Source organism: Aptenodytes patagonicus, chromosome 10 (genome assembly GCF_965638725.1).
Source record: "Aptenodytes patagonicus chromosome 10, bAptPat1.pri.cur, whole genome shotgun sequence".
NCBI classification, from domain to species: Eukaryota; Metazoa; Chordata; class Aves; order Sphenisciformes; family Spheniscidae; genus Aptenodytes; species Aptenodytes patagonicus.
Genome location: NC_134958.1, coordinates 11549214 through 11571831, shown reverse-complemented (window position 1 = coordinate 11571831; position 22618 = coordinate 11549214). Strand labels below are relative to the sequence as shown.

The window sequence follows — 22618 nt, the reverse complement described above, 5'->3', positions numbered from 1 at the left end:
CTGACACACTACATCCACAATATCCCCAAGTTGTGGCAATGGCATGTTCCTCTGATGGAAGAGCAGGAGATGTAGGCTGCCAGACATTTTGAAATGACAACAGTAAATATATTTCAGACAATATCCTACCTCCCCTTCTCAATCCTGCTCTATACATCGCAATCAACATTTGCTTTGTATCTGCTTTCACGGCATCACTTTTTTCTAACCACACAATCTTAGGTCCATGCTCAGCTTGGATGCATGGTCCTGGCATCAGCTTAGATGCCAGCTCAGCTGCCTACCCTACTTACACAAATAAGTATGTATTCATTCTTTTCGGACTCAGCCTAAATATCCTTCCATACGCTTCACCCAGACTCCTTCCCTCTTTCAGATGCCTGCAGAGATCACTCCATCCATTCCTCGGTCGTTCTGAGCACTGCCAAGCACTAGATTTGGGACTGGCAAGTGCCACCGCTACATGACGCCTGCAATCCCACCATTCAATCCACCTGCTGGGGCGGTCTCCTTCAGAGCAAGGAAGGTCTCATTCCCTGAGGAATGAGGAAGAAAAGGTCAGCACTGATATCAAAGGCTAGAGCTGGAAGCAGGCGGGTGCCCATAAATAGAAACATCACCAGAGCTCAAGGTAAGGTGCTCAGGGAACCAGAAGAGGTCTGAGTAATTTTTTCCAGGTGCATTACAGATAAGTAGGGACAAAAAAACCCCAAGAGCATCAGTCGCTTGTTCACACATGCAAGAGACATAAGGATGAGCTCCATCCAGCTGGGTACCTGCTTTGGATGACTTTTCAGGGTCAACCTCAGAGATTGTGTAATAGTTTTGTTACGCTCTCTCTCTGTGGCACAATTTTACAAACCTGTAACCACAGCACTAAAAGGTGGGAATGCAAGTGCAAATCCCCATCCTTAATTGCTTTGCCTGGTTCAGAGTGGGAACGTTAATTCAAGTCTTCCACTCATCAGGAAGGTGCCTGAACCATCAGAAAACAGTGATTTTTTTTCTGGCTCACTAACCATTAAACAGCTCACACAAAGTAGAAAAGGAACAAACTCAAATACTCATGCAGATTATTTTATATTAAGGACATTCAAACTTCTGAGCCCAACAACCCACATACCAAACATTTCTGTAAGATCAAAAGCCACATTTTCTGCACTCTCTCACACGCAATCCCACATCTCAACTTCATCTTCCTACCAAACACCCCGGTCACTTTATTTTCAGACTGACTGCTGTCTAAAAATTATTTGGTTTAGCTTCCTAACAGCTATATTAAAACCCATTATGAGATGAGCAATACCCAGATAGCTAGGGGATGGACCTCAAGTTGAGTTGGTTGAGACAGGCATAGCATGGAAGTCACATTTCAATAACCCATGTCCTGCAGCTGGGCACTCTCTGAGGTTTAAAAATCAAGCACCAGCTGAAGCTGAATCTAAATTTCTATCATCCCATGCAAATGCTATAGTCAGGTAGTAACAGATGAGAACCTAAAAACCACACAGAATTGGCTTGTAGCTGAACAGGACATGGACATGTAACTTTTCCGAGCCTCACTTTAGGCTTAGCCATACCAGTGACAAGGGCAGCTCTAACTGTTTCAGACGACAAGATGCTACTCAAATTCGCAACCTAGTATTTTAAATACATTGTGAATGCAGATGTACTACTGGCTGCGAGCAAGCATGCGTTCAGCAAAGAACAGAAGAACCTGCTGTTACACTGGCGTATATAAAATTTAATCTGTAATGGCTTTAAAATTAAGCCTTTAAAATAAAATGAGTTTACATTTCATTGCAGATCTACTTTAATCTGCTGTATTAGAGAATAAGCAGATATGTTAAGTTTCTCAAGATACAAAATGGACAAACTGAAATGTCTCTCACAATCTCAGGACTAGATATCAAAGCATTTAAGCAACTCTACGAAAACAGGCCATGTTTTTAGGCGAAAAAAAAATTGTCTACTGGTTGCTTATAAATTTGGTCCCAACTACAGAATCTCTCTTAGCGCTCCTTCACAAAGCGTTTTGCAAATACTTTCCAAAAACACTCTCCTCCTTAGGCCATAAAGCAAGGAGCAGGACTGCAAGCTGGCCATCCAAATCAATTATTTACTCTTTCACACTAGATTAAATGTTGAGTAACCACCACCTTCAGTGGAGTTACAATGGTGTAAGTCAGAAATGAGGACAGAATTTAGTGTAATACTTCCATTAACTCTTAGTTACTTGTGACAGAACAGGAGAAGATGATCTTCTGATATATTTGGATAGTACTAAGACTGCACATAAACTCTATTTTTGCAAATCAAAACAGAAGAGTTATGGCCAATTTTATGGTCTTTAACAGAAAATAGATACTGTTTGCTGTACATTAGTTGTTTACAGACTTAAATTTTCTCTTAAAAGCATTTACCCTTGTATAACCTACTGCCTATAAGCTTGTTTTTCATTCACCTTTCCCAGACCTTTTAGGAATATTTCATGGATGCTGAGGGGTCTGCAAAACACTGCAGCAGATCAAGTCAAAGTCTGGGAAATACTCACTCTCTGTAGCACCCATCACTCTCAAACACACTTGCTATAAGACTACACAAACTCCACTATACAGAAAAACCCGGCAAGTTTAGAGAAGGCATAGAAATGCTTTCAGACCCTTTACAAGCACCCTCTGTAGATGTGTCAAACATCCTGCTTACAAACATGAAGACAAGCCTTAACAGCATTCAAAACTTACCTGGGACCTCACAAACAGCAGTCAGCAGCACTAGAGACCCCAGATGTGGAGGAAACAGCTGGAGTTCTGATTTCTTCACTAGACAGCTGGAGATTTCCCAATAAAAGCCAACGCAGCTTTCGATCCCAACTTTTTGCTGTTCCAGCTGCACGTTGTGGATCCCTGGGGAATGCACTGGCTGAGGAATTCCTGGTAGCATGGTTTCATAAAGCAATGTATATATCTGGTTTGTTTCTTATTGTCATGGGATTAAATCACATGTTGAGCTTTACTTTGGCTAATAACATAAGTCAAGAAGTAGAATCCTACAGAAGAGATTCAATATGCCAGTGATATAGGAAAAGAGCAAACTTTGGCCTTTCAATACTATTCCAGTTTCAAAAAACAGTATAAAATCTTTGAGGCGGTGGTAGCCCCAAAGCAGAGGGGAGAGACTAGAGCAAAGAGAATTTAAATGCTTCAGTCCAGGCTGTTTGAGGAAAGACATGGCAGGGCCTGTTCTTTGCTCATTTTCATCAGTTCCATTACTTTTGCTTTCAAAAGTACAAAAATTTTGTTATGCACTATGGTAAAAAAAGTGTTTTGCCATATAAAATAAGTACGCTTCCTTATCGCACACTTACACCAACATATGGAAAGATTGTATATTCTAAACACGTCATTTGTCAACAGCTTGTAAATCAGTTTTTTTAAAGTAGTAACATTAGTCATTAATTGTTTTAAACTTAACAAGTGAACACTCAAACAGGAAATATGATACATAAACAGGAACAAAGTCTTCAACACAGCATTCAGTAAACATACCAGTCAAAGTCTGGCCAGTCTGTTAGTAGCCATCATCAACAGTTCTAAACACAACTGTTGGTTGTACAGAATATGTACTCCCAGTGATGTTTGTATAGTTTGCTACTGAGCAATGGAAAACAATTTTTTTCCCCTTACTACCCTTTAGCAGTAATGTCTTTAAATCTAGCCTCCTCTCTCTCCAAATTTTTAGGGTCCAAAACCTTACTGCAACTTTTGGTTGTACATTACTCTCATGACTGAAACCAAATGCTTCCAGTTCCCATTTGTGTGCCAGGAATATTCATATACATGCCCCTTATTCAACTTTTATTAGTAGTAAATGGACACCAAACAGATTCAACTGCAAAATATGACCTCTATTTGGTCCATTTTTGTATCTCGGTCAGTACACGAACTTGAGGAGGAAAGGTGAACCTTTCCGAAAATCCTGAAGTGGCTGCACTGGAATCTGAGCAGGGAAAACCCAACTACTCATAGCTGTAGACCAGTTTGTTCCCCCTTCTGAAGTCCAGCTCTAGACCAAGTTTTATGCTCATTATTTACTGGTAAAAATCACGTTTCAATTCATGAGACATCTGAACTCCTATTTGCAGGGGCAAATTTGAGTAGCAACCGCATTACCAGAATCATGTGCACCAGAGAAGGGAAAAGGAGTAGAAGAGACAGACAAACATTGAGAGAAAATGTGTAAAGTGGTATTATGTTATTAAAACATTACATTAGAAATAAACAAAACATAAACCAAAAAAAAGGTTTTAACCAGGTTTAACTTTTTTCTTTTTTTTTTAAATTCGAATTGACCCAAAGCAAAAACTTACATTGCAAAGGAAGAACAAAATACATTATAATATTGGTAACAGTGTTGCATGGAAGCTAGACCTGTGGGCAGGTTGCAAGTTGCTCTTGTCACAAGGTCATTGAGGGCTCTTGACAGATTTAAGTGAGAAAGTTAGGATCCAAATTTTTCCACCTAAGCCCAGGTCCACCCTGGTAAACACGCTACATATTCTCTTTTGCCTCTGGGTTTTTATCCGATGAGTTTGTCCAGATGTGTTCTCCTATGATTGCCAACTAGAGCCAGAAAACTGAATTTTCCACGCTATCCTGAGGAAGCCAGAGTTATTCCAAGCATGAGTGATAATGAACTTAAAAAAAAAAACAAAACAAAAAAAACACAAAACCACACCAAAACCCCAAAACAAACAAAAAAACACTCAAGAGCTTTTCAAATTAACAAGTATTGTCTATAGTGTAAATAGTTTAGAAATATGGTAATTAAATAATCTAAAAAACACTCTTACTCTGCTGTACATTTATAAACATAAATATTTACAAAAACTTTCTGCTTTATTTTAAAGGATGAGGTTTGCAGTTTGTTAATGATCAGAGTCTTTTACTCATATTGATTCTTTGGTGTATTTGCCAATTTTTTAAGGTTTATTAAAAGTGTTCAACTGTGAATTTTAAGGTAATGGAACTAGGCTACATAACAAGTCTATATTATGCACTTCTCCTTCCACATTCTAGTCCAGATGAAAAACAAAGTTCAGTTTGTTCTTCAAAGTATTTGTGCACAATATTTAAAGTAATAATAAAAAAAAAAAGACCAGATTCCCCATTATTGAAATTTGGGTAGGATTAACAATGAATAATCATACTTCACTCGCACTCGAGCACGTGTATAACTTAAGATAGTGAACGGGACTGTCAGTAGGTTCACAGACACACATGTGCTGCAGTGCTTTGCTGAATCAAGGCCAGAGAAACAAGCTACAAGAAATGGCTTAGCATTGTAAGCAAGGGCGAGGGCTTCCCTCCACCTTGGGGAGGGGAGAGAGCATAGGGTGAAAATGAATTTAAAAGAAAGCCTTTTTACTGGCCTGAAATGTATCTGTGTTCCCTTTAGATGTCAGTTATTTAAAAGAAATAACCAAAAAACAAACCTCAAACAATAAATAATGGAATTACACATTTCTTCATTAAATAGCATTCTTGTTACCAAAGTCTTCCATAATTTTCTTCAGTCACAGCAACAGACAGAACAAATAATTTGCCTTAATATAGATTGCAACTAAAATATACTCTAGATTACCTTAAAAAATATTACTGTAAAAATTCAGTGGGGAAGGACATTGGTTTAGACCAGCTTACAAATGTAGTGAACAATACTAAGTACTTTTTAAAAAAAAAAAAGGAAGCAATTTTAAGGTTCTGATCTCATGTCACAAAACTGAAGATTCATGCTTAAAACCTGCCAGCCAATTCTTAACGTCCGTCCTGTCTCAGTACTGCAGAGCTTACAGATCGTAACAGCTGATCGTTCGTGCTTCACTAGGAGCCGACAGACACCATCAGGCACACAAGCTCACACGCCCACCCCACCCACTCTCTCAGGTTGTCCCTGCTACAATGCCACCACCATTACATACAACCTGGAGGAAGCACTATAAAGCTCTACTGCCTAGAGGTGACCACCGCACGGACTGCGTGGTGTTACGGTTGGACATACTTGCTCCCGCAGGCTGCTGAGGCATGAACTTTTGGTCACTGCTCAAGCAGGCTGGACTTGAACCCATACAAATTGGGGATAAAGAGGTTCAACATCTCATTATCAATCCTCTGAGCCATGAATCTCCAAAATCACGTATTGTTTGGAAACCTGATGCAATGCCAGGCACAATAGGGAGAGATAATCCTCCTTGCTTGCCATAGTTCCGGTGCATCCGTTATCAGTGATAAGGTTCATGCTCAAGGAACTGCAGTCCAGGGTTATAAGATATTAAAAGGAACTAGCACAGTTAAATATAATATGAGTATACCTGCTTCACCTTGCTTTTTGTATTTTTAATATTAAATATTTTTAAAGTCAAAGTGTTAAACTTAAAAGCCACCACCGTTCCTTTCATCTTCCCACTTCCATTGGTATAACTGGTACAAAAGCACTCCTGATATTAAAGAGGCTCTTTCGGAGCCAGTAGAATGGCAAAACAAAAGTAGAGGACACTGGCAAGAACCTTATGATGACTCGGTAATCCCTTCAAAATAAAGAGAGTGAAACAACTGCACATTTTGGCCCAATCTTTTTTTGATAGCCAGAACTTTTTTTTTTTATGATCAGAAACAAAACTCTAACAGATCTTTTTAATGCCTAGTATGAAAAACACATTCAGTAGCCAAATTTCAGTACTCCTTTCAGATTAACTGGAAACCACTTAATGTTTGTAAAATTTAAACTTTCAATATGAATGGGGCTTTTCTTGTTAGTGCACATATAAAATGCATCTTAACTTATGTGCACTTCCCACTCTCTAACCTGAAACAAACTGAATTTCAGAGCAACCAAAAAAAAAAAAAATCCATCACTGCCTTTAAAATAAAAGGGTTTGGCCAATTTCTTTTTTTCTTTTTTTTTTTTTTTTTTTTTAAGTGGACACAATTTGGCTGAGACCTCGTAGATAAAATTACAACTGAAAGTGAAATAAAGCAGGTTATACATTCATGAAATTTAGGGAGTAATAACAAACAGCAACTGCCACATCAATTTAGTAATGTCACATCAACACTACAGCGAGGCAGCAGTTCCTATTCTCACAAATAATGCACTGAGACTAAATGAGGAATAGTGGGGGGGGAATCACACATAAAGGGAAAATACATCAGAAAGATTATTGCACAGGAGGCACTGTATGAGAAACAGAATACATTGGCTTCAAAAAAAAAAAATCTAAATTTGTTTACTCTTAAGTTAATGTAAAAAATACACAGGCTATGCCTCTTTGTAGTGTAGTCACTGTTAAAAATAGACTTACAAACAGCCACCCATTTAACAGGGAATGTCAGGAAAGAAGAGGGCCTGAATTTTATGGGCATCCCAACTACAGTAATTAGGAAAAGAATAATATAAAAAGAGCCAATGTATAGACCCTCAAATCAAATAGGGTAACTGCATTTTTTCTTTAATTTCCAAATGATATTCATACAGTACCCTAGAACATGTTGATTATCAACTCTTCCCTCTATCCTGCAAAAACATACACCCTGGCAGAGACAAGAGTCCCAACAGACAACAGGGCTCTCAAGGTCTTTCTATCGGTATCCTTTTGCAGGACTGGTGCCTTGATTTCTGAAGTTTATTTTCTTGAATAATTGCTCAGCATGCCAATTCAAACCAACCACTTCCCTTGAGAGGCTACCTTCCATCTCCACTGCAAGTCTGCACACTTAATGTGAAAACAAACAAACAAAAAACCAACAGCAATTTTTAAAATGTAATATTGTATAGAAAGCTTGGACCTTGTAAACTTGGACCAAGAAACCAAAAATTAAGACCTTCTAGCATGTGGTATAAAAAACCCAAGGAAGTGTATACCTGCCTTCTGACTTCACAGAAAAATCAGAATTTGCATAGGATATACTTTGTGCAAGGCAACAAGCCTCTTCAGTATCTAGAATATAACTAATCTTGCTCAGAGTTCTTCTCTTCATGGATATCAGATATCATCAAATTTGTGTTTTAAGTAGTCTTTCATGACCTTGGCAATGGGTAGTTCATCAAGTAGTTTTAGGTTTTGAAGGCCTATACACTGACGGATTTTAATTCGGCATAGATCTTGCAAGTTTCTGGGCTGTCCTGAAAAGACAAAAGGAACACATAAAAGTAAAATGATCACATTTTAAACATACTTTAAGAGATCATTTACTCAGTAAAATCACAGATGTTTGCTGTTTTCTAAGAGGCAGAGGGAAGGGAAAAATTACAAGAGAAAAAAGGGTGGAAGTTAATACCTTTCTAATGAACAATAATTCAATGAAATTGAGGGATGAATCCTAAAAACATTTTTTACATGTACATAATTTTACTGATGCCAGTGTAAAGTGACATTATCCGTGTGAGGATTCCCACGAGGTGGCAACATATGCTTAAGCATTGTAGAACAGCATAACTCCTCCATTTAACTTTTTGTGGATTTTTTTCTGTCTTTGTAACACCTAAGGAAAAAAAAAACCCTCAGCCTCACTTCTTTTCAAACATTAAGACAAAAACTTCTACGTTCAACTGCGACAGGACTAGGCAGTCTCCTTAGAGAGTGAGGGTTTATAAAAGTTATTCAAGGATTGTGTGGCAGAGTCAAAGATTTTTTTCCCTTCTAATGAAAAGACGAAGCCTTTAGGCTTTGGATGCAGCCACAACCTCGTCAAACAGAAAGAGATGAAAATATGAGTTAACCACTGTCCACAGAGGAAAAGCTTTACTGACATCACATGAACTTCAGAATTTCTGGCAAGGATTTTCCAAAATAACTGGTTCCTTTTCAAACTCATTCTTAACAGGAAACTGTTAAAAGTCAAACACCTTGAAAAACGGTTCCCCCATGCAATATAACATAAGATTAATCTAGCCTTGTATCTGGAAGTACCCAGCAATGGATCCCAAGGAAGAAGGAAAGAAAGAAAGAGCAGAACAACAGACATTGAGAAATCCTGTCCCAATATACCCTTCTAGCTTTCAGCACCAGTGCCTTTGGGCCTTCCTGAACCAGAGACTGCCCACAGATCTATGTCTTTAATAGCTATGAATGGCCTGCCCTTTGTAAATCCATCTAATGTTTTTTGAACCCATTTATACTTTCAGTATCCAAAACATCCTGTGGCAACAAATTTCACAATATAATTAGGCGTTGGCTGGAAAACTACAAAGTGCTTTTATTTATTTTAGATCTGCTTCCTGATCGCTTCATTGCGTGCCTACCATTCTTTGAGTTACAAAAAAAGTAACGAATAATTGTTCTCATGCCAGTCACGACTTTACATACCTTTATATTAATCTCTGTCTTCCACTCATGCGTGGTACCTCTTTCCAAAGCTGAAGACTCTATTTAATAACCTCCCACCATGGGAACCACTCCGAACCTCTGACCAAACTAGCTGCCTGCCTTTGTTCTTTTTCCTCATTCTGCTATATCTGTTTTTAAATTATCCCAATAACACATTGAGGGTGTGCTAGTCAATATTTTGATCATCGACTTAACTGTGTCATGGCCTAAAAAAAGAAAAAAAAGCTTACACAGTTATGGCACCCAATGGCTGTCCAAGTCAAAATACTTGGCACCACAAACAATGTAGGTGCTTATGCCGGCATCAAGATAATCTATTGCCAACAGAGCAACTTACTGCAGTCTTTTATTATCTGTATAATTGTTAATGGTGAAGGACAGTGCTTGCTTTTGCAAAGAACGGCATGGCGATTTTATTGAGCCGACTGCTTGAATCAATTTCTTTAAAAAGCAGTACAAAACAACAAAAGCGACTTAAAATAACTTAGATGGACGTTTCCAATTAGCTTTCCTGAGCTGCCATCAATTAAGCAGGACATTTTTGAAAGAGGAAATGCCTTCTGTACGGGGCTCGACGTGGGCAGGCTTTACGGTGGACAGTAGGATGCTGTCAGCTCACCAGGCACAAACCTGTTCGGAGGAGACGGGAGGGTTTTTCTCACCCAAGCCAGCCCCACAGCTGGCTCCAGAGCCCGTCCCTTCTTCCATCCTCCTAGTTCAGCGACAAACCTTCTATCAGCTAAATAGACATTGACATTATGAGTTTATTAGACTTTCCTGGTAAGCACAGAGTAAAGAGATTATGAAACTATTTCCTGTTTTCTACTTTGGGCATTTTGTACATGGTTTCAGTTACCCTTTATAGCAAGTTCCTCCTTTTTTCCCCCTGCATGGGTTTTTCTATAGAAATGGGCTGACAGACAGGTAGACACTGGGATTTATCTTAAGCACTAAAATTATCTGAGGTAAGCTAGCAGAAGTAACACATGAAAATAGTCTCAGCCTGTTTTTAAAGAAATCAGATTTGAAATTAAAGAACATGAAAATTTGAGTTTCTTTCATAAAAGTTTAAAATACTTTTATTATACTTATCACCAGAGTATCTAAATGTCAATTTATTTTTAATTATATCCTTCAGCCATGACTTAGAAAACAGATCATTAGTTACTTTGTCCACTGGTGGTTTCTTCTTAGCAATTTCCCCCACCCCCACCCCCCACTTGAAGGAATGAATTTGTACAAATCGGACAACAGCTCAATGCTCGAGCTTCAGAGAAAGAAAAGTTACTTTTGGTAAGAAACCAAGCAGAGGAATCTTTACAGCGATAAAGAAATCATTCTAATGCTTTAAATGTGAATGCAAACAGGGTTCAGAAAGGATGCATCTTTTCAAAAGTTAACTGCAATCAGCAGCGTTAGAGGGTGGAGAGGACTACAGATCTGTATGTGTATTTTCTGTAGTAGAGTACACAATAATACAGCTATGAGACACTGATTTCTGGTTTCAGAAATGAATGCCTTTTAATTAACATCCTACGGGTTTTTTGAGAACAAAATGGAACAGACAACTTAAAATACCCAGAAGAAATTGGTCATCAGTTAATTCAAAAAGACCCGATTATCAAATGTATGACATTTTCCCCTGATAAGCCTAAAAATATTTCCTGGGAATGTGTTAACAATGGACATTTCCAGTGTTAAGCACCAGTTGCTACATCTAGTGGCTGTTAGTGTCTTAGGTCACGCCTTGCAAATTCCAGGGTTATTAATGCACTTGTGGTTTATTAGAAACGGTGTCTAGAACACTTACTCATTCTTGGTTGCATCTGAATGAAAAAGAAAAAAAAAATAAAGGATTACAGACGATGTCAGTGAACCTTGGTTTGGCAAATGAAAAATGTTATTAGTAATTTGGCAAAGTAAGACAAGTTAAATGATGAATAAAGTTCTGTTTAAAAATGATTAGGAAGTAGCAACTTTGGTTATATCCTGCATCACAAGTTTGGAAAGTTATTTAGGCAAATAAGTTAGAAAGGAAGAGAATTAAAAAAGAAACAAACAAAAAAACCCACAAACATAAAAGGTAAGATTGACCTAATTACCACTATCACGCAAAACAGTGACATAAAACTACTGAACACCTTAAAAAAACCCCCAACGCATCCCTGATCCGGTCTCAAAGGGACACCTTGATGATGGCAGCGCTGTTGTTCCGGAGCAGCCGGGTTATTGTTAGGCTGTTACACAACCCAAGTTACCATCAGGGCAGCAAACACCTGCCACTGTTGTAGAGCTGAAGGTTTGCCAACGTGTTCACCGGAACAAGTTCGATACTTCAGTCAATTTATTTTGCAAGCTTTATAGAGATAATCAAATAAATTAGAAGTATTAATTACAGGAAAGAGATGTATAGTTCATCTTTTGTCTTCCACAGCTCACGCTATGTGCTGTAATGGAAAGCAGAAATCCCCACCAACACACTTCTTGTGTATAGTTTCCCAAACATGACAGAAAAGTTTCTTCCAAACAGAAGAAATGTAAAACATAGGGTAATAAAATAAAGAGGAATTGCTTTTTGATTCTTTTTCTTTCTAGAGGCAGCAGACTTCAGTATGTATAAAATTTAAACATTTGCCTAACTCAGTTCTTCAACTGCTAACAAAGTAAGTTCCTGAGCTTTTTTTTCCCCCTTAAATAATCAATAATTATTTCACTTAAATAATGAAATAAGCCTTTTAAATTATTATTAATAGATTGGCCTTCTCTGGTAAAGCAAGGGAAAAAATGCATGTTTTAACAGCAAGAAATTATTACAATTAATCCTGATTTTCCATTCCTTTCCTTTTTGCAGTTTCAAGATTTTTCTGCTATTCTGTCTGGGAGTTTGCTGTTCTATCCCAGAGACAAACAAAACTTACATTTAGGATTTACTATCTATACAAAGAACTGTATGTCACTGTTACAACTGCTCCACAGCTTATGCATTTAGACCTGTGCCTGCCCGTTTTTCCTATGCAGACCGTGCTCCCCAGGATATAAAACACTACCTCATCTAATAGGTCTATATTTAAGGATCATTAAGGCGTAATATTAGACCTAGTACCTCTGACAACACTGATTTTTAGGGATTCTCGCCCAGTTTTAAGCAAAAGTGTTGTAAAGGTGGAAAGGGGGAATCGCTACCAGTTTCCTCCGCTGAAGATACAAGAGCACCTGCGCAAAGCAAAACTCATGAACTGACCTGTTCTGTTACCCAAGAGAAAACTTAGGAGTAACTAACACGCTTGTAGGCTGCAAGAAGATCCTCTCTGATGTATTGTTCTACCTATTAAAAAAACCCCGCTTTTAAAAGCAAACAATCAGTGTCATTGGTTTGAAGTGGATAGGCAGTTTCTGAAGAAGTTAAAAAATGAAAAATAACATCAGTGACATATTTCAGAAGCCGTCCACAGTTTTCTCTGCGATATTAATACATTTCTCTAGAAAAAAAGCTGAGAGTGGTATTTCTCAAACTGAGCCTCTGCCCCCCCTGGGAATTGTGAAAGGCTGAAAACAGTAGCAAGAAACCATTTGGTAGTTTCTTTTTAGCTACAAAGGAAACGTAAAAATAAAAGTTTTGTGAAACATTGGGGAAAAAAAAAAGTTGAAACCAGGCTGACGTATGGCTGGCAGCAGCTCAGTTCCTCTAGAGTATCAGAATAAGTATTTATATCCACAGCTAACTGTTAAATCCATCCCTTATTTCATAACTGTGAAGGAACTCAGCTACTGCCAGCAATTAAATTTAGTTACAATTTTGTTGGCTTTTGGGGGGGGAATTAAAAATGATAATTGAACTTATCAACTGGAAACTCACACCCACCAGCCGAGAAACACACTGATGAGGATGCACAAGCAAACAGGATCATACTGAAAGGATGCGATCACCTAGGAAGTGGCTGTTGCTGAGCTGAACGGGAATTCAGCTGTTCATTGCAATAGGAGTAGGTCTAACAGTTTAGGAAATGCATTGTCTTGTACTCTGTAAAAACATCAGCAGAATAACAAGAGGATATTTGGTTTTCCAGCATTCAAAATGCCAGAAAAAGCTAGTATCAAGAATGTAGAGGTTTGAAATATTAATGTAAGACATGCAGGGCTGAATTTAGAGACAAAGAGAATGCCAGCGTTCATTGAGAAAGTCAACAAACTCCTTGAATCAGTATCTAGCTCAACAGGACAAAGAGCACTTTTAATTCTTTTTGACTGGATATCATGCAAGTTATTTTAAAAGTTCTAGCATAATTTTGTGTTCAGTATGCCTCTGTTAGAATACTTGAGCTTGAAGCATGTTTTCATTGCTCTTTGAAAAATAATTCTCCACAATGAGTTTTAGATGTCTATTAAATTTCAGTATTTCTGGCACATAAAATATGTACCAAGGAGGAGTGTATTTTGGACTGAAAATTTATATACGAAAAAGCAGAATGCCAGTAAAGCTCAATGTTAAGTATAACAGGTGTATTTAGCAATGAAATTAAGATTTGAATATGCTTGTGTAAGATTTTTTAAAATATTTTGGAATGTTTCTGTAAATTCAGTCTTACTGAAATTGCTATGGAAATTCAGCTACGAAATTCAAGACCATAATGTTTATCTATTTTTAGGAGACATAAGTAAGATGCTCTGAACATAGACAGGCTTAAGATGCATTGTTACTCTTTTTACATTATAACAGAGTACAGCATAGGTGTGCAAATGGGAGTGGGGGGTGGCTCTACCTTACATGCCACATGTAAAAATTTTTTTTTTCATAGACCTCTTCAAAAAACTCTTCCAAAGTATACCTCTGTATATAGATATATAAAAATGATTCAACTGCTTAATATAAACAGTCAACTGCACTCTGATTTAGTAGCTACATTTTTCAATATCACACTAGGCAATTCTGAGTTGAGTTAAACAATTATTTGAAAGGTACCTTCCCTCTTTCTAGAAAGAAAGAAATTGGGCTATGTCTTTATAAAGGTATCAAAAACTATACTGGTCTTTAACAAATAGGTACCTGCAATCTGCAGAAAGTAATCGTGATTCAGACAGTATCTGCTTATCACTGATCCAGCTAAAATGAAAACTATAAAATAACCCTCTTACCCTAGTTCCCTGCGTAACTCTGGATGACAAAGCAGACCATATTCATTAGTGCAAGATTTCCAGCAGCACCCAAGGAAGCAGACAAAGCTTGCAATTCCAGTAAAGTTCTTCTATGTTATAACAAACATGAAGATACTGTTTCCTTTGAAATTATCCACGTTATGAAACATGTAGAAATCTACTTAATTCACTATGACACTTCTGTATTCATAAAAGTTTAAACTATGCAGAGACACTTTTTTAAATGTTCTTCCAGTAAAAAAAAAAAGTCCTAGTGAAAAGTTATCTTTACTTAGCAAAGGGATAGAGACAAAATGTATAAGGATTTCCTTAATAGGACTTTTGTCTAAGTTTTTCTGCACATTTACAGCGTTATATAAATCTGAACACAAAATTATACCCTCTAGTCAAAGCCAAAGATTTGCTCTTTGAAAAATCAAAAAAAAAAAAAAAAAAAAGGAATGCAGATGAAATATTTGTAGTTTAATTCATCTGGTGACCTTTAGATCTTGTTCCAGATCTGAAATTAGTTCTTTGATACCTGTTAACATACATGCCATATTACACTACCGTGGCCATATCCATTTACTTAGCTATTTGCCTCAACACAGACAAGCAACTTGCATAGCTAGTCATAGACTCTCGTCTGCTACGTTATCTGAACAGTGATTAAATTAAGTGAGAGCTATGGGGAGGGGGAAAGGTTCAAGCTTTTTTTATTCCCCTTTTTGACATCATAATTGAATTTCTAGTATCTTAAAGTTTATTTAAACCTTTAAGTATTTTTCTAATACTTGCATTGTTTCCTACCTCCAGCATTCTCTTTATAAGTTTTAGTATTCTCAAATCCCATTCAACTTCAGCTTCAACATAAATCATTCCATCCAGGACTGTAATTGCACATGTTAATTCTGTAGACATACACACTACCAAAAAAAATAAAAAAATGAATGTCTATATATATCTCCGTCTTCACATATATTATATACATGCATCTCTATTTTAATTTTGCATTAGTGTATCCCAAGCTTAACCCACTGACACTCCTGAAGAGGCAGATTCAGATCTCATAAAACTGAAGCATTATACTTGAAGTGCTCCAAAACAACTCTTTATCAGATGATCTCAGGTGCTATGGTGGTTGCCAATAAAAGTTTTTCGGAGTGTAATACAGATAAGGAAAAGGAAGGTGTTTAATAAAATCATTGAGTAATTTTCATCTTCAATGTTGTTTTTTCACAGGGAGACTTTACTCATTTTTGTATTGCCAAAAAGAGGGGGGATGGGGGGAAGACGTGAGTGACCATCTAAACACCAAGTCAATGGCAGCCACATGATGAAACACTTTGTTGTTCCTAACTGCCTGCTTCGTGCTTAAATACTGAGACACAACTACAGAATAACTTCCTTCCTCTTGGAGTTATTCTAGGAGCAAAGGAATCCCTACCTGTAACCAGGAAGAATATCAGACCTTCAGGGTCAAAACCCAAAATCCAATATCTTCTTGGCCAATACTGAGTATTTCTGAGAGCTTGGTTTCGTGCCTGTTATTCAAAACCAGGGACCCGGGCTAAAGGCTGCGATTATTACCGATTACAATACCTACCAAAACAAATTCACATACGATGTTTTCTGAGGAACTGAAACTGTACAAATATGTTTTCTGAGTATTAAAAAAAAAAGCTACTTACATCTTACATGTAGACTGCTAAAGAGCATCCCATTTATATGAAGCATGCAACCGCTTTCACTTGAAGACACAGATCGGTTTGATAACATTCATAATTCACATATATTAATCTTTAAGCTTAAAAATTTTAATCTACTGCAAAAGTAAAAACTAATTCCTGTTTTACTATCAAACATACTCTTCAAATCTTCGGATGCACATATAAAACTTACAGCTATAGATTTCTATATTAAGCATTTAGTATAATGTTCAAATAAACAAACTAGAAATTCCTGTTAAGCCCTACAACCAAGGCACTGTTACCAACCGCAAGAGAGAATTTCAGGAAGACTCCCACTAGAAGAAGTCTCTAAAAATTTTGCAAATTTTTCTTCTAGTAAATACATATTGCAATAGACTCAGAAACAAGATTCTTCCCCGAAGTGCTACAGTGCGAGATCTCAACAATTCCCTGTACACAGTCTGATCTAACTGGAAACTCCACTACCAAAGTCCCAGCTCGCTCTTCATCCGTTTCATCTCTCCTACACCATCTTATTAAAGTGATTATTCATGAAAACTGTGGAAGACACGACAGTGTTTGGATATTTATAACAAGGGCAGCAGAGTCTGTTTATAGCTGTTTGTAAACATATATTCATAATAATTTTCCTAAGAAGCACAAAGTTGAAGTGTTTTTGTCAGCACTAGTCCTCCCTGCTTTCCCAGTTCTCCCTCCATCAGCACAAAACTGGGATAGGTCCAACACTGTTACACTGGCCACAAATTTATGCTACTTTTTTGTAGCAGAATTTAACTCCCACTTAACATTAAACCCTTAAGGTATGGAATCTGCAACCTAAAAGTAAGTTGCAGTACCGGTTTCCAACTTTCTGAATTAGTCTTTAGACGTTGAGGAAACACTTAAGCAGTCTAAGCCTTCATGCTTACCAGTACTTTCTAAGACTGTGAAAAATTGCAACTCTGGGTATTATATAATCTAGTAACAGCCCTGACAGTGCTACTATATAGTGAGAGGCTTCCAAAAAGGAAACCAGAAAGAAAGGAGTTTGAATGAGAAGGGGTAGGCGAATTAAAACAAAATCTATTAGTTGCTTGTATTTCTTATTATCAACTTCCACCTTTCCAAAAATTCTCTTTAGATTTCAGATAGAAGCAAAAATAACACCACAAATCATGAAGACAAAAATGAAATTCCAAATGCTTATTTGTGTCAGCTACTGACAACAGATCTCAGCTGATTCACCCCCAGTTCACACTAAATTTCAGTTTCTTTGCAGAGTATATAGAGTGCTTAATTCTCATTAAAAACTACCACATCCAAAAAAATAAAAGAAACTGTAGGGGAAAAAAGGATATGAGAAATACCCCATCCTCTGTAGTGCAAAGATCATCCTAGTTAGATGATAATTTATCAGGCTATCTTAACATGTTTGAATTAGCAAACTCCTGCTAATTGCTAATCAGCAATTCCTAAATGCTTTAGGCAATACTATAATTATGAAACACTATTATAGCATTCAATGTTGAATGAGAGAGGAAGAAAACACTTTCAGTAGATCTAGTACACCAAAAACTGATAATTAAAAGTGACCAGAATATTAGGAGCCTAATACTTTTTTTAAATATCAGAAGTCATGACGAGTTCAAGTCTCTTTCATACTTCAACAAAATCATATCAAAGCTACACAGCACATGAAACCCCTTCAAGTTGCACGAGTAAACTATGCCATTTTGTTGTCTGGTGTAGGGGAGAGAAGGAGAGAATGTGGGAGAACACAAAGCAGCAGAAGCTCTTTTCTACCCCAGTCGTAGTGCCAGGTGCAAAAGCCAGCAACTGCAGAGTATTTGCATGGCAATTAAAAAAAAAAGCAAAAGACACTAAAGAAAACAAACAAACAACAAAACAAAACCCAAAAATCTTATGTGCTAAGGCCATTAATAAAATGAAATTTTACAGTTCACTTTTTTAAAAATGAATGCTTCCTGTAGATATTTAAACAAAACTAATTTAAATAAAATATACTTAACATTAGCACCTTTGCCGAGTAAGAGATTCCCAGTATCACAATCCCTTCACCTTCCCAGAAACTTTCTAGTGCATTTAAATAGCATCAAGGGGCAGAGAGGAAGCATTTTTTTCTGGGGCTAAATTCAAAGAAGGCTTTTAGAGGACACTGTGTCCTGTGATTAACTTCTCTTACATACATACTTGTCACTTCTTGTAAGAAATCCAGACAGGGTCGGCTACTTCCAGAAATACTTATTGAAACAGCCAGTGGGGTCTGTCCTTCATAGTTCCTTGTGTTAGTGTCTGCTCCATAATTATACAACATTTGTGCACAAAGCACATCATCTCTAAGAGCAGACAAGTGTAAGGGTGTCTGTCCATCTTCCAAGCGACCCAAGTTTGTATCCGCCCCTCTCTGAAGGAACATTCGGCAGTAAGAGTGATTGCTTTTGATCACAGCGTATCGTAACAGGAAACCATTTTGAATGTCGATGTTGGCATTGTGATCCAGAAGGATTTTCACACAGCTTGACCTCTCTCGGATAATGGCCAGCTGAAGCGGTGTAGTACCTTTATCACTGAGTGGATCAACCTCAGCCTTGAACTCCAACAGGAGTCTGACAAATGAGTCTCTGCCGTAGTGGGCTGCTACATGGAGGGGAGTCCAACCATCGTTGCTTTTTGCATTAATAATGTCACTTCTATATTCAGATTCCAACATCAAGCGTGCAATCCTCGCTCGGCCATGCATGGCTGCATAATGCAGAGCAGTGAAGCCTCCAATTAAGTCCTTAACTGTGGGATCAGCTGAAGTTAAAATAAAATTAAAAAGTAATTAGAAGGCATTACAGTAATCCAGTGCTGCAAAGAAATAATGAAACGGTTGAATGTTAGGCTTTTCAGGCATAGCATGACAGGATTTTTCATACTTCAAACTAATTCTTGCTTTCATGAACATGCTATTTTTAAGAAAAAGTTAATTATATTTAAGAAAGAGTTACACAAAAAAAAGACGACTTCTTTCATACACATATGTTTCCATTTGACAAATAGTTTTCCACATCTTCCTAGCACTCTTAGGCTAATTACTCTAATCTCTCTGTCCATCCAGTTTTCCTCCAGCTCTACAATATTACATTTCTTTCTCAATGTTCAACTTTTTTATTTTCCCTTGTGTTGCTTCTTGGTCTTAAAAAGAAGCATGTGTAGAAACATCTGCTGTCCCAAATTGCGGATGTTTTGTGGTCTGGCAGGATTGTATTGTTCTTAGGGTGTAATACTGTATTAGGTAAAATGTTTCTCTGTGGTCTGCAGGATTTCCAAAGCATGTAGGATATATGTTATTTTAGATTATCTTGATAAAGTCTGGTTTTATAGATGATGAATCTGTTCTGAATTTATAGTTTTACAAAAATTTAAGATTTTACAAGAATGTAAGCATCCACTTACGGAAGGAGTCAGGAAAAATTTCAGTGCAGAATACAAGTGATTACACAGATTATTCCCCCCCCAACATAGCATGAAAACTCAGTCTGGTTTATGAATTTAAAAATTAAAATAATCAAATCAATTTAATTAATTTAATTTCCTCAGACTTCTAAAGCAAGTGACTATTCCCATGTACCAAATTAATTACCGAAGGAAAGGCGCCTGCCTCATTACCATTTCTCAGCTAGAGAACAAGTCAGGCTGTGAGATTTTTCCTTCCATCATCCATAGAAGCTGCCTGTCGGACACTAAAAGGTACAAACTACAGTTTGGAAGTTTGATGCACTTTCCTAACCTAAGTCTCCTAGCTGGTAAAGAGAGATACTATCTGCAGAAGACACTAGCCTTAAGCTGACACATTTTCAATACTCCTGTGTATCTATTGAAACAACTGCTGGGGTCTGTCCTTCACAGTTGCTTGTGTTGTTGTCTGCTCTGTTATCATACATTTGTGCACAAAGCACATCACCTCTAAGTGCAGACAAGCGTAAGGGTGTCCGTCCACCTTCCATAACCTTGACAGCCTTGTCTTGCATCCTGGCACATTGAATTCTTTGCAATTTCCTCATCTATACATACTGTGTTTAGAAGGAAAGTAGCAGTGGTCTAGAGGAAAAGGAAAAAGGCGAAAAGGCCAAAAGAAAAAAGAGGAAAAAGGCCAGAGGAAAAAAAGAAAAAAGAAAAAAAGTAAAAAAAAAGGATATTGTGACTGCACAGGTTTAAAACAAACTTGGCCGAAGGCTATGAACACCCAGTGCTCACACACATTGCTCAAGAGAAGCACTTGCTCTCCTGTACCACATAGAGAAGGCAGAATTTTCTGCTCGGTTGCCATCACACTCAAACAGGAGACGGGAAGAGGGTGGGAGACACCAATTTGCATCTCAAAATTCAGACCTGCTGTAAGTTAAGTTCACAATACAATATAAATTGCAAGCTAGTTTAGTCTGAACACATCCGAACACACAAAGGTGCTGACACAAAACAACAGGAATAAGCTTCCCAATATGGACCTACTGTGACCACGTCCAAATAACACACACAGATAGACATCATACCAAAATAAAAGGACTGGCAAGAAAGAGTAACAGAATACAGCTGCAAAGGTGATCCAGCAACTTTAAAGTTTTTTTTTAAATTTAGACTGAGGGGAGGAAAACAAACAAACAAAAAAAATCCAATGCACAAACTAATGCAGCCTGACTACACAGAGAATTAAAACGTGAGAACTGCCTCTAGTGTACAGAATAGGAACCTAGAAATAACGAGGGAAAGATTAAGGAAAGTTTAGTCCCTTAAAAGTGACAGCCTTCCTAGTCTTCTGTGAAAAGCAGAAGTTTCAGTGCCCTGTAAAGTTACACTAACCTGAGTTAAAGTAATTGCCGAAGCATCCTCAGGCTGGCAGGAAAATGAAGTCAGTGACTGAATAGGTGGTTCTTAACCTGCACTATGATGATGTCCAAAATACAGCAAAGAATCAGTACAACCCACAAAGTCATTAAAGACAAAGATAATATTTCCCAGTGATGTTTGCTGCTCCCAGGGTCTCTTTCTTCGCACTGCTCAGACTATTCGTCTCCTGACTGGTGATAAATAAAGTGAGTAGCATAAGCATGAGAATTAAGATGCAGAGGGATGACACATTCTGAGAGGCAGAATTAGGGAGAAAGATGGACATAATGGAAAGGAGACAGCAGCCAGGGCCATTTCCACAAAACAAAGTTTAAAAATTAAAAAAGAAATTCACGTTGTGCGTTCTCTCTTCCATACATGCAAGTCAATAATTTCTACCTCCCAACTGAGGTGCAGGATACTGCCGCTAGCCAGTTTAGTCTATGCTATTTCCAAATTCAGTTAGATACGCCCCAACTTTTGTGTGTGCATGTATATGCATTCTTATACAAGTTGTAATCCAAATCCAACAATTTACTTGAAAAAGAAGGATGCCTTTTAGGTACCTTTCCATGCCTTCCCTCCTTCCAAAATTTCATTGCTTTTGACCACTAAAGTGAACTAAAAAAAATTACAAAGTCATATAAGAGAACTGTCTCAACGAGAATAGGAAAAAAGCCTCTCAGTTGGGCAACCAAGCAACACAAACAACTAACCTTCCAAAAGTAAACCCAGTAGCAAAACCTCATGATATAAATATTGTAATTCCCATTAAGATTATGGGCTTCTAGTGAGCTACTAGTACCAGCCTCCCCCTTGATTAGGTAAACAATTTTAACAAGACCGAAAGATTGTCTGTTGCTATTCAGTCAATGTTTTGCTGCCATCTTCTGGAAAACTCTTGAACTTCACAAGGGCTTTCAGCAGAAGTTGGACCTGCATTATGCTGCATACAATTTCCATCCGTTGGGTCCCTGTGTTAGTAAAAGTAATGCTACAAAGCTGTGTTGCCTTAAACTTGGGTTGTTGTGGGGGTTTTTGTTTGTTTGTTTTTCAAAAGGCTTCAGTATTGGTATCATGCTGTAAAGTAACTCTCTCTCCCTGGAACACAAGCAAGGTAGAAATTAATTGGGAATGATTCTCAGCTTACCTTTCAGAATCTGCAGAGAGGTAAAAAAAAAGTACCTGGTACAAGCGTATTTAACTAGGAAGGGAGGAAGCCAGCACTTGCCAGCATTTCTTTATCTTGCCTCCATCCTGATTGTCAAACAATTATTTCTTTTCAAGCTTCCCATTAATTTGGGGAGAGCAGAATCTAGAAACATGAACAGCTGCATTTGGTCACTTGTAATGTTCTTAAATATAAGGCATAATACAATGGTATAAACCTTGAACTGCTTATCAAGGGTACCAAATTACCGCAATCAAGCTCACTTGAGATTGAAAATTTGCAACACTGAATGATATTCAGATTATTTTATTTCATGTTAAAGTTGGGCACCTAAACTAGTCATTTAAA

At 37.5% G+C, this 22618-nt stretch overlaps 1 protein-coding gene across 3 annotated transcripts in view; it reads right to left on the bottom strand.

Moving 5' to 3' along the window:
- Positions 1 to 3710: 3710 nt before the first annotated feature.
- The window catches only part of ASB7 (ankyrin repeat and SOCS box containing 7), a 32467-nt gene continuing 13559 nt past the window's right edge, over positions 3711 to 22618 (bottom strand). For 2 of the 3 annotated variants that reach the window (XM_076348038.1, XM_076348039.1), the window contains exons 5-6: positions 18421 to 19026; positions 3711 to 8181 (exon numbers count right to left, since the gene is read on the bottom strand). In XM_076348038.1, the coding sequence (XP_076204153.1) occupies positions 8042 to 8181; positions 18421 to 19026 (746 nt within the window). In that variant the 3' untranslated portion in view covers positions 3711 to 8041. Of the gene's footprint in view, positions 8182 to 18416; positions 19027 to 22618 lie in introns of all 3 variants that reach the window. The other variant, XM_076348040.1, reaches the window with a different exon arrangement.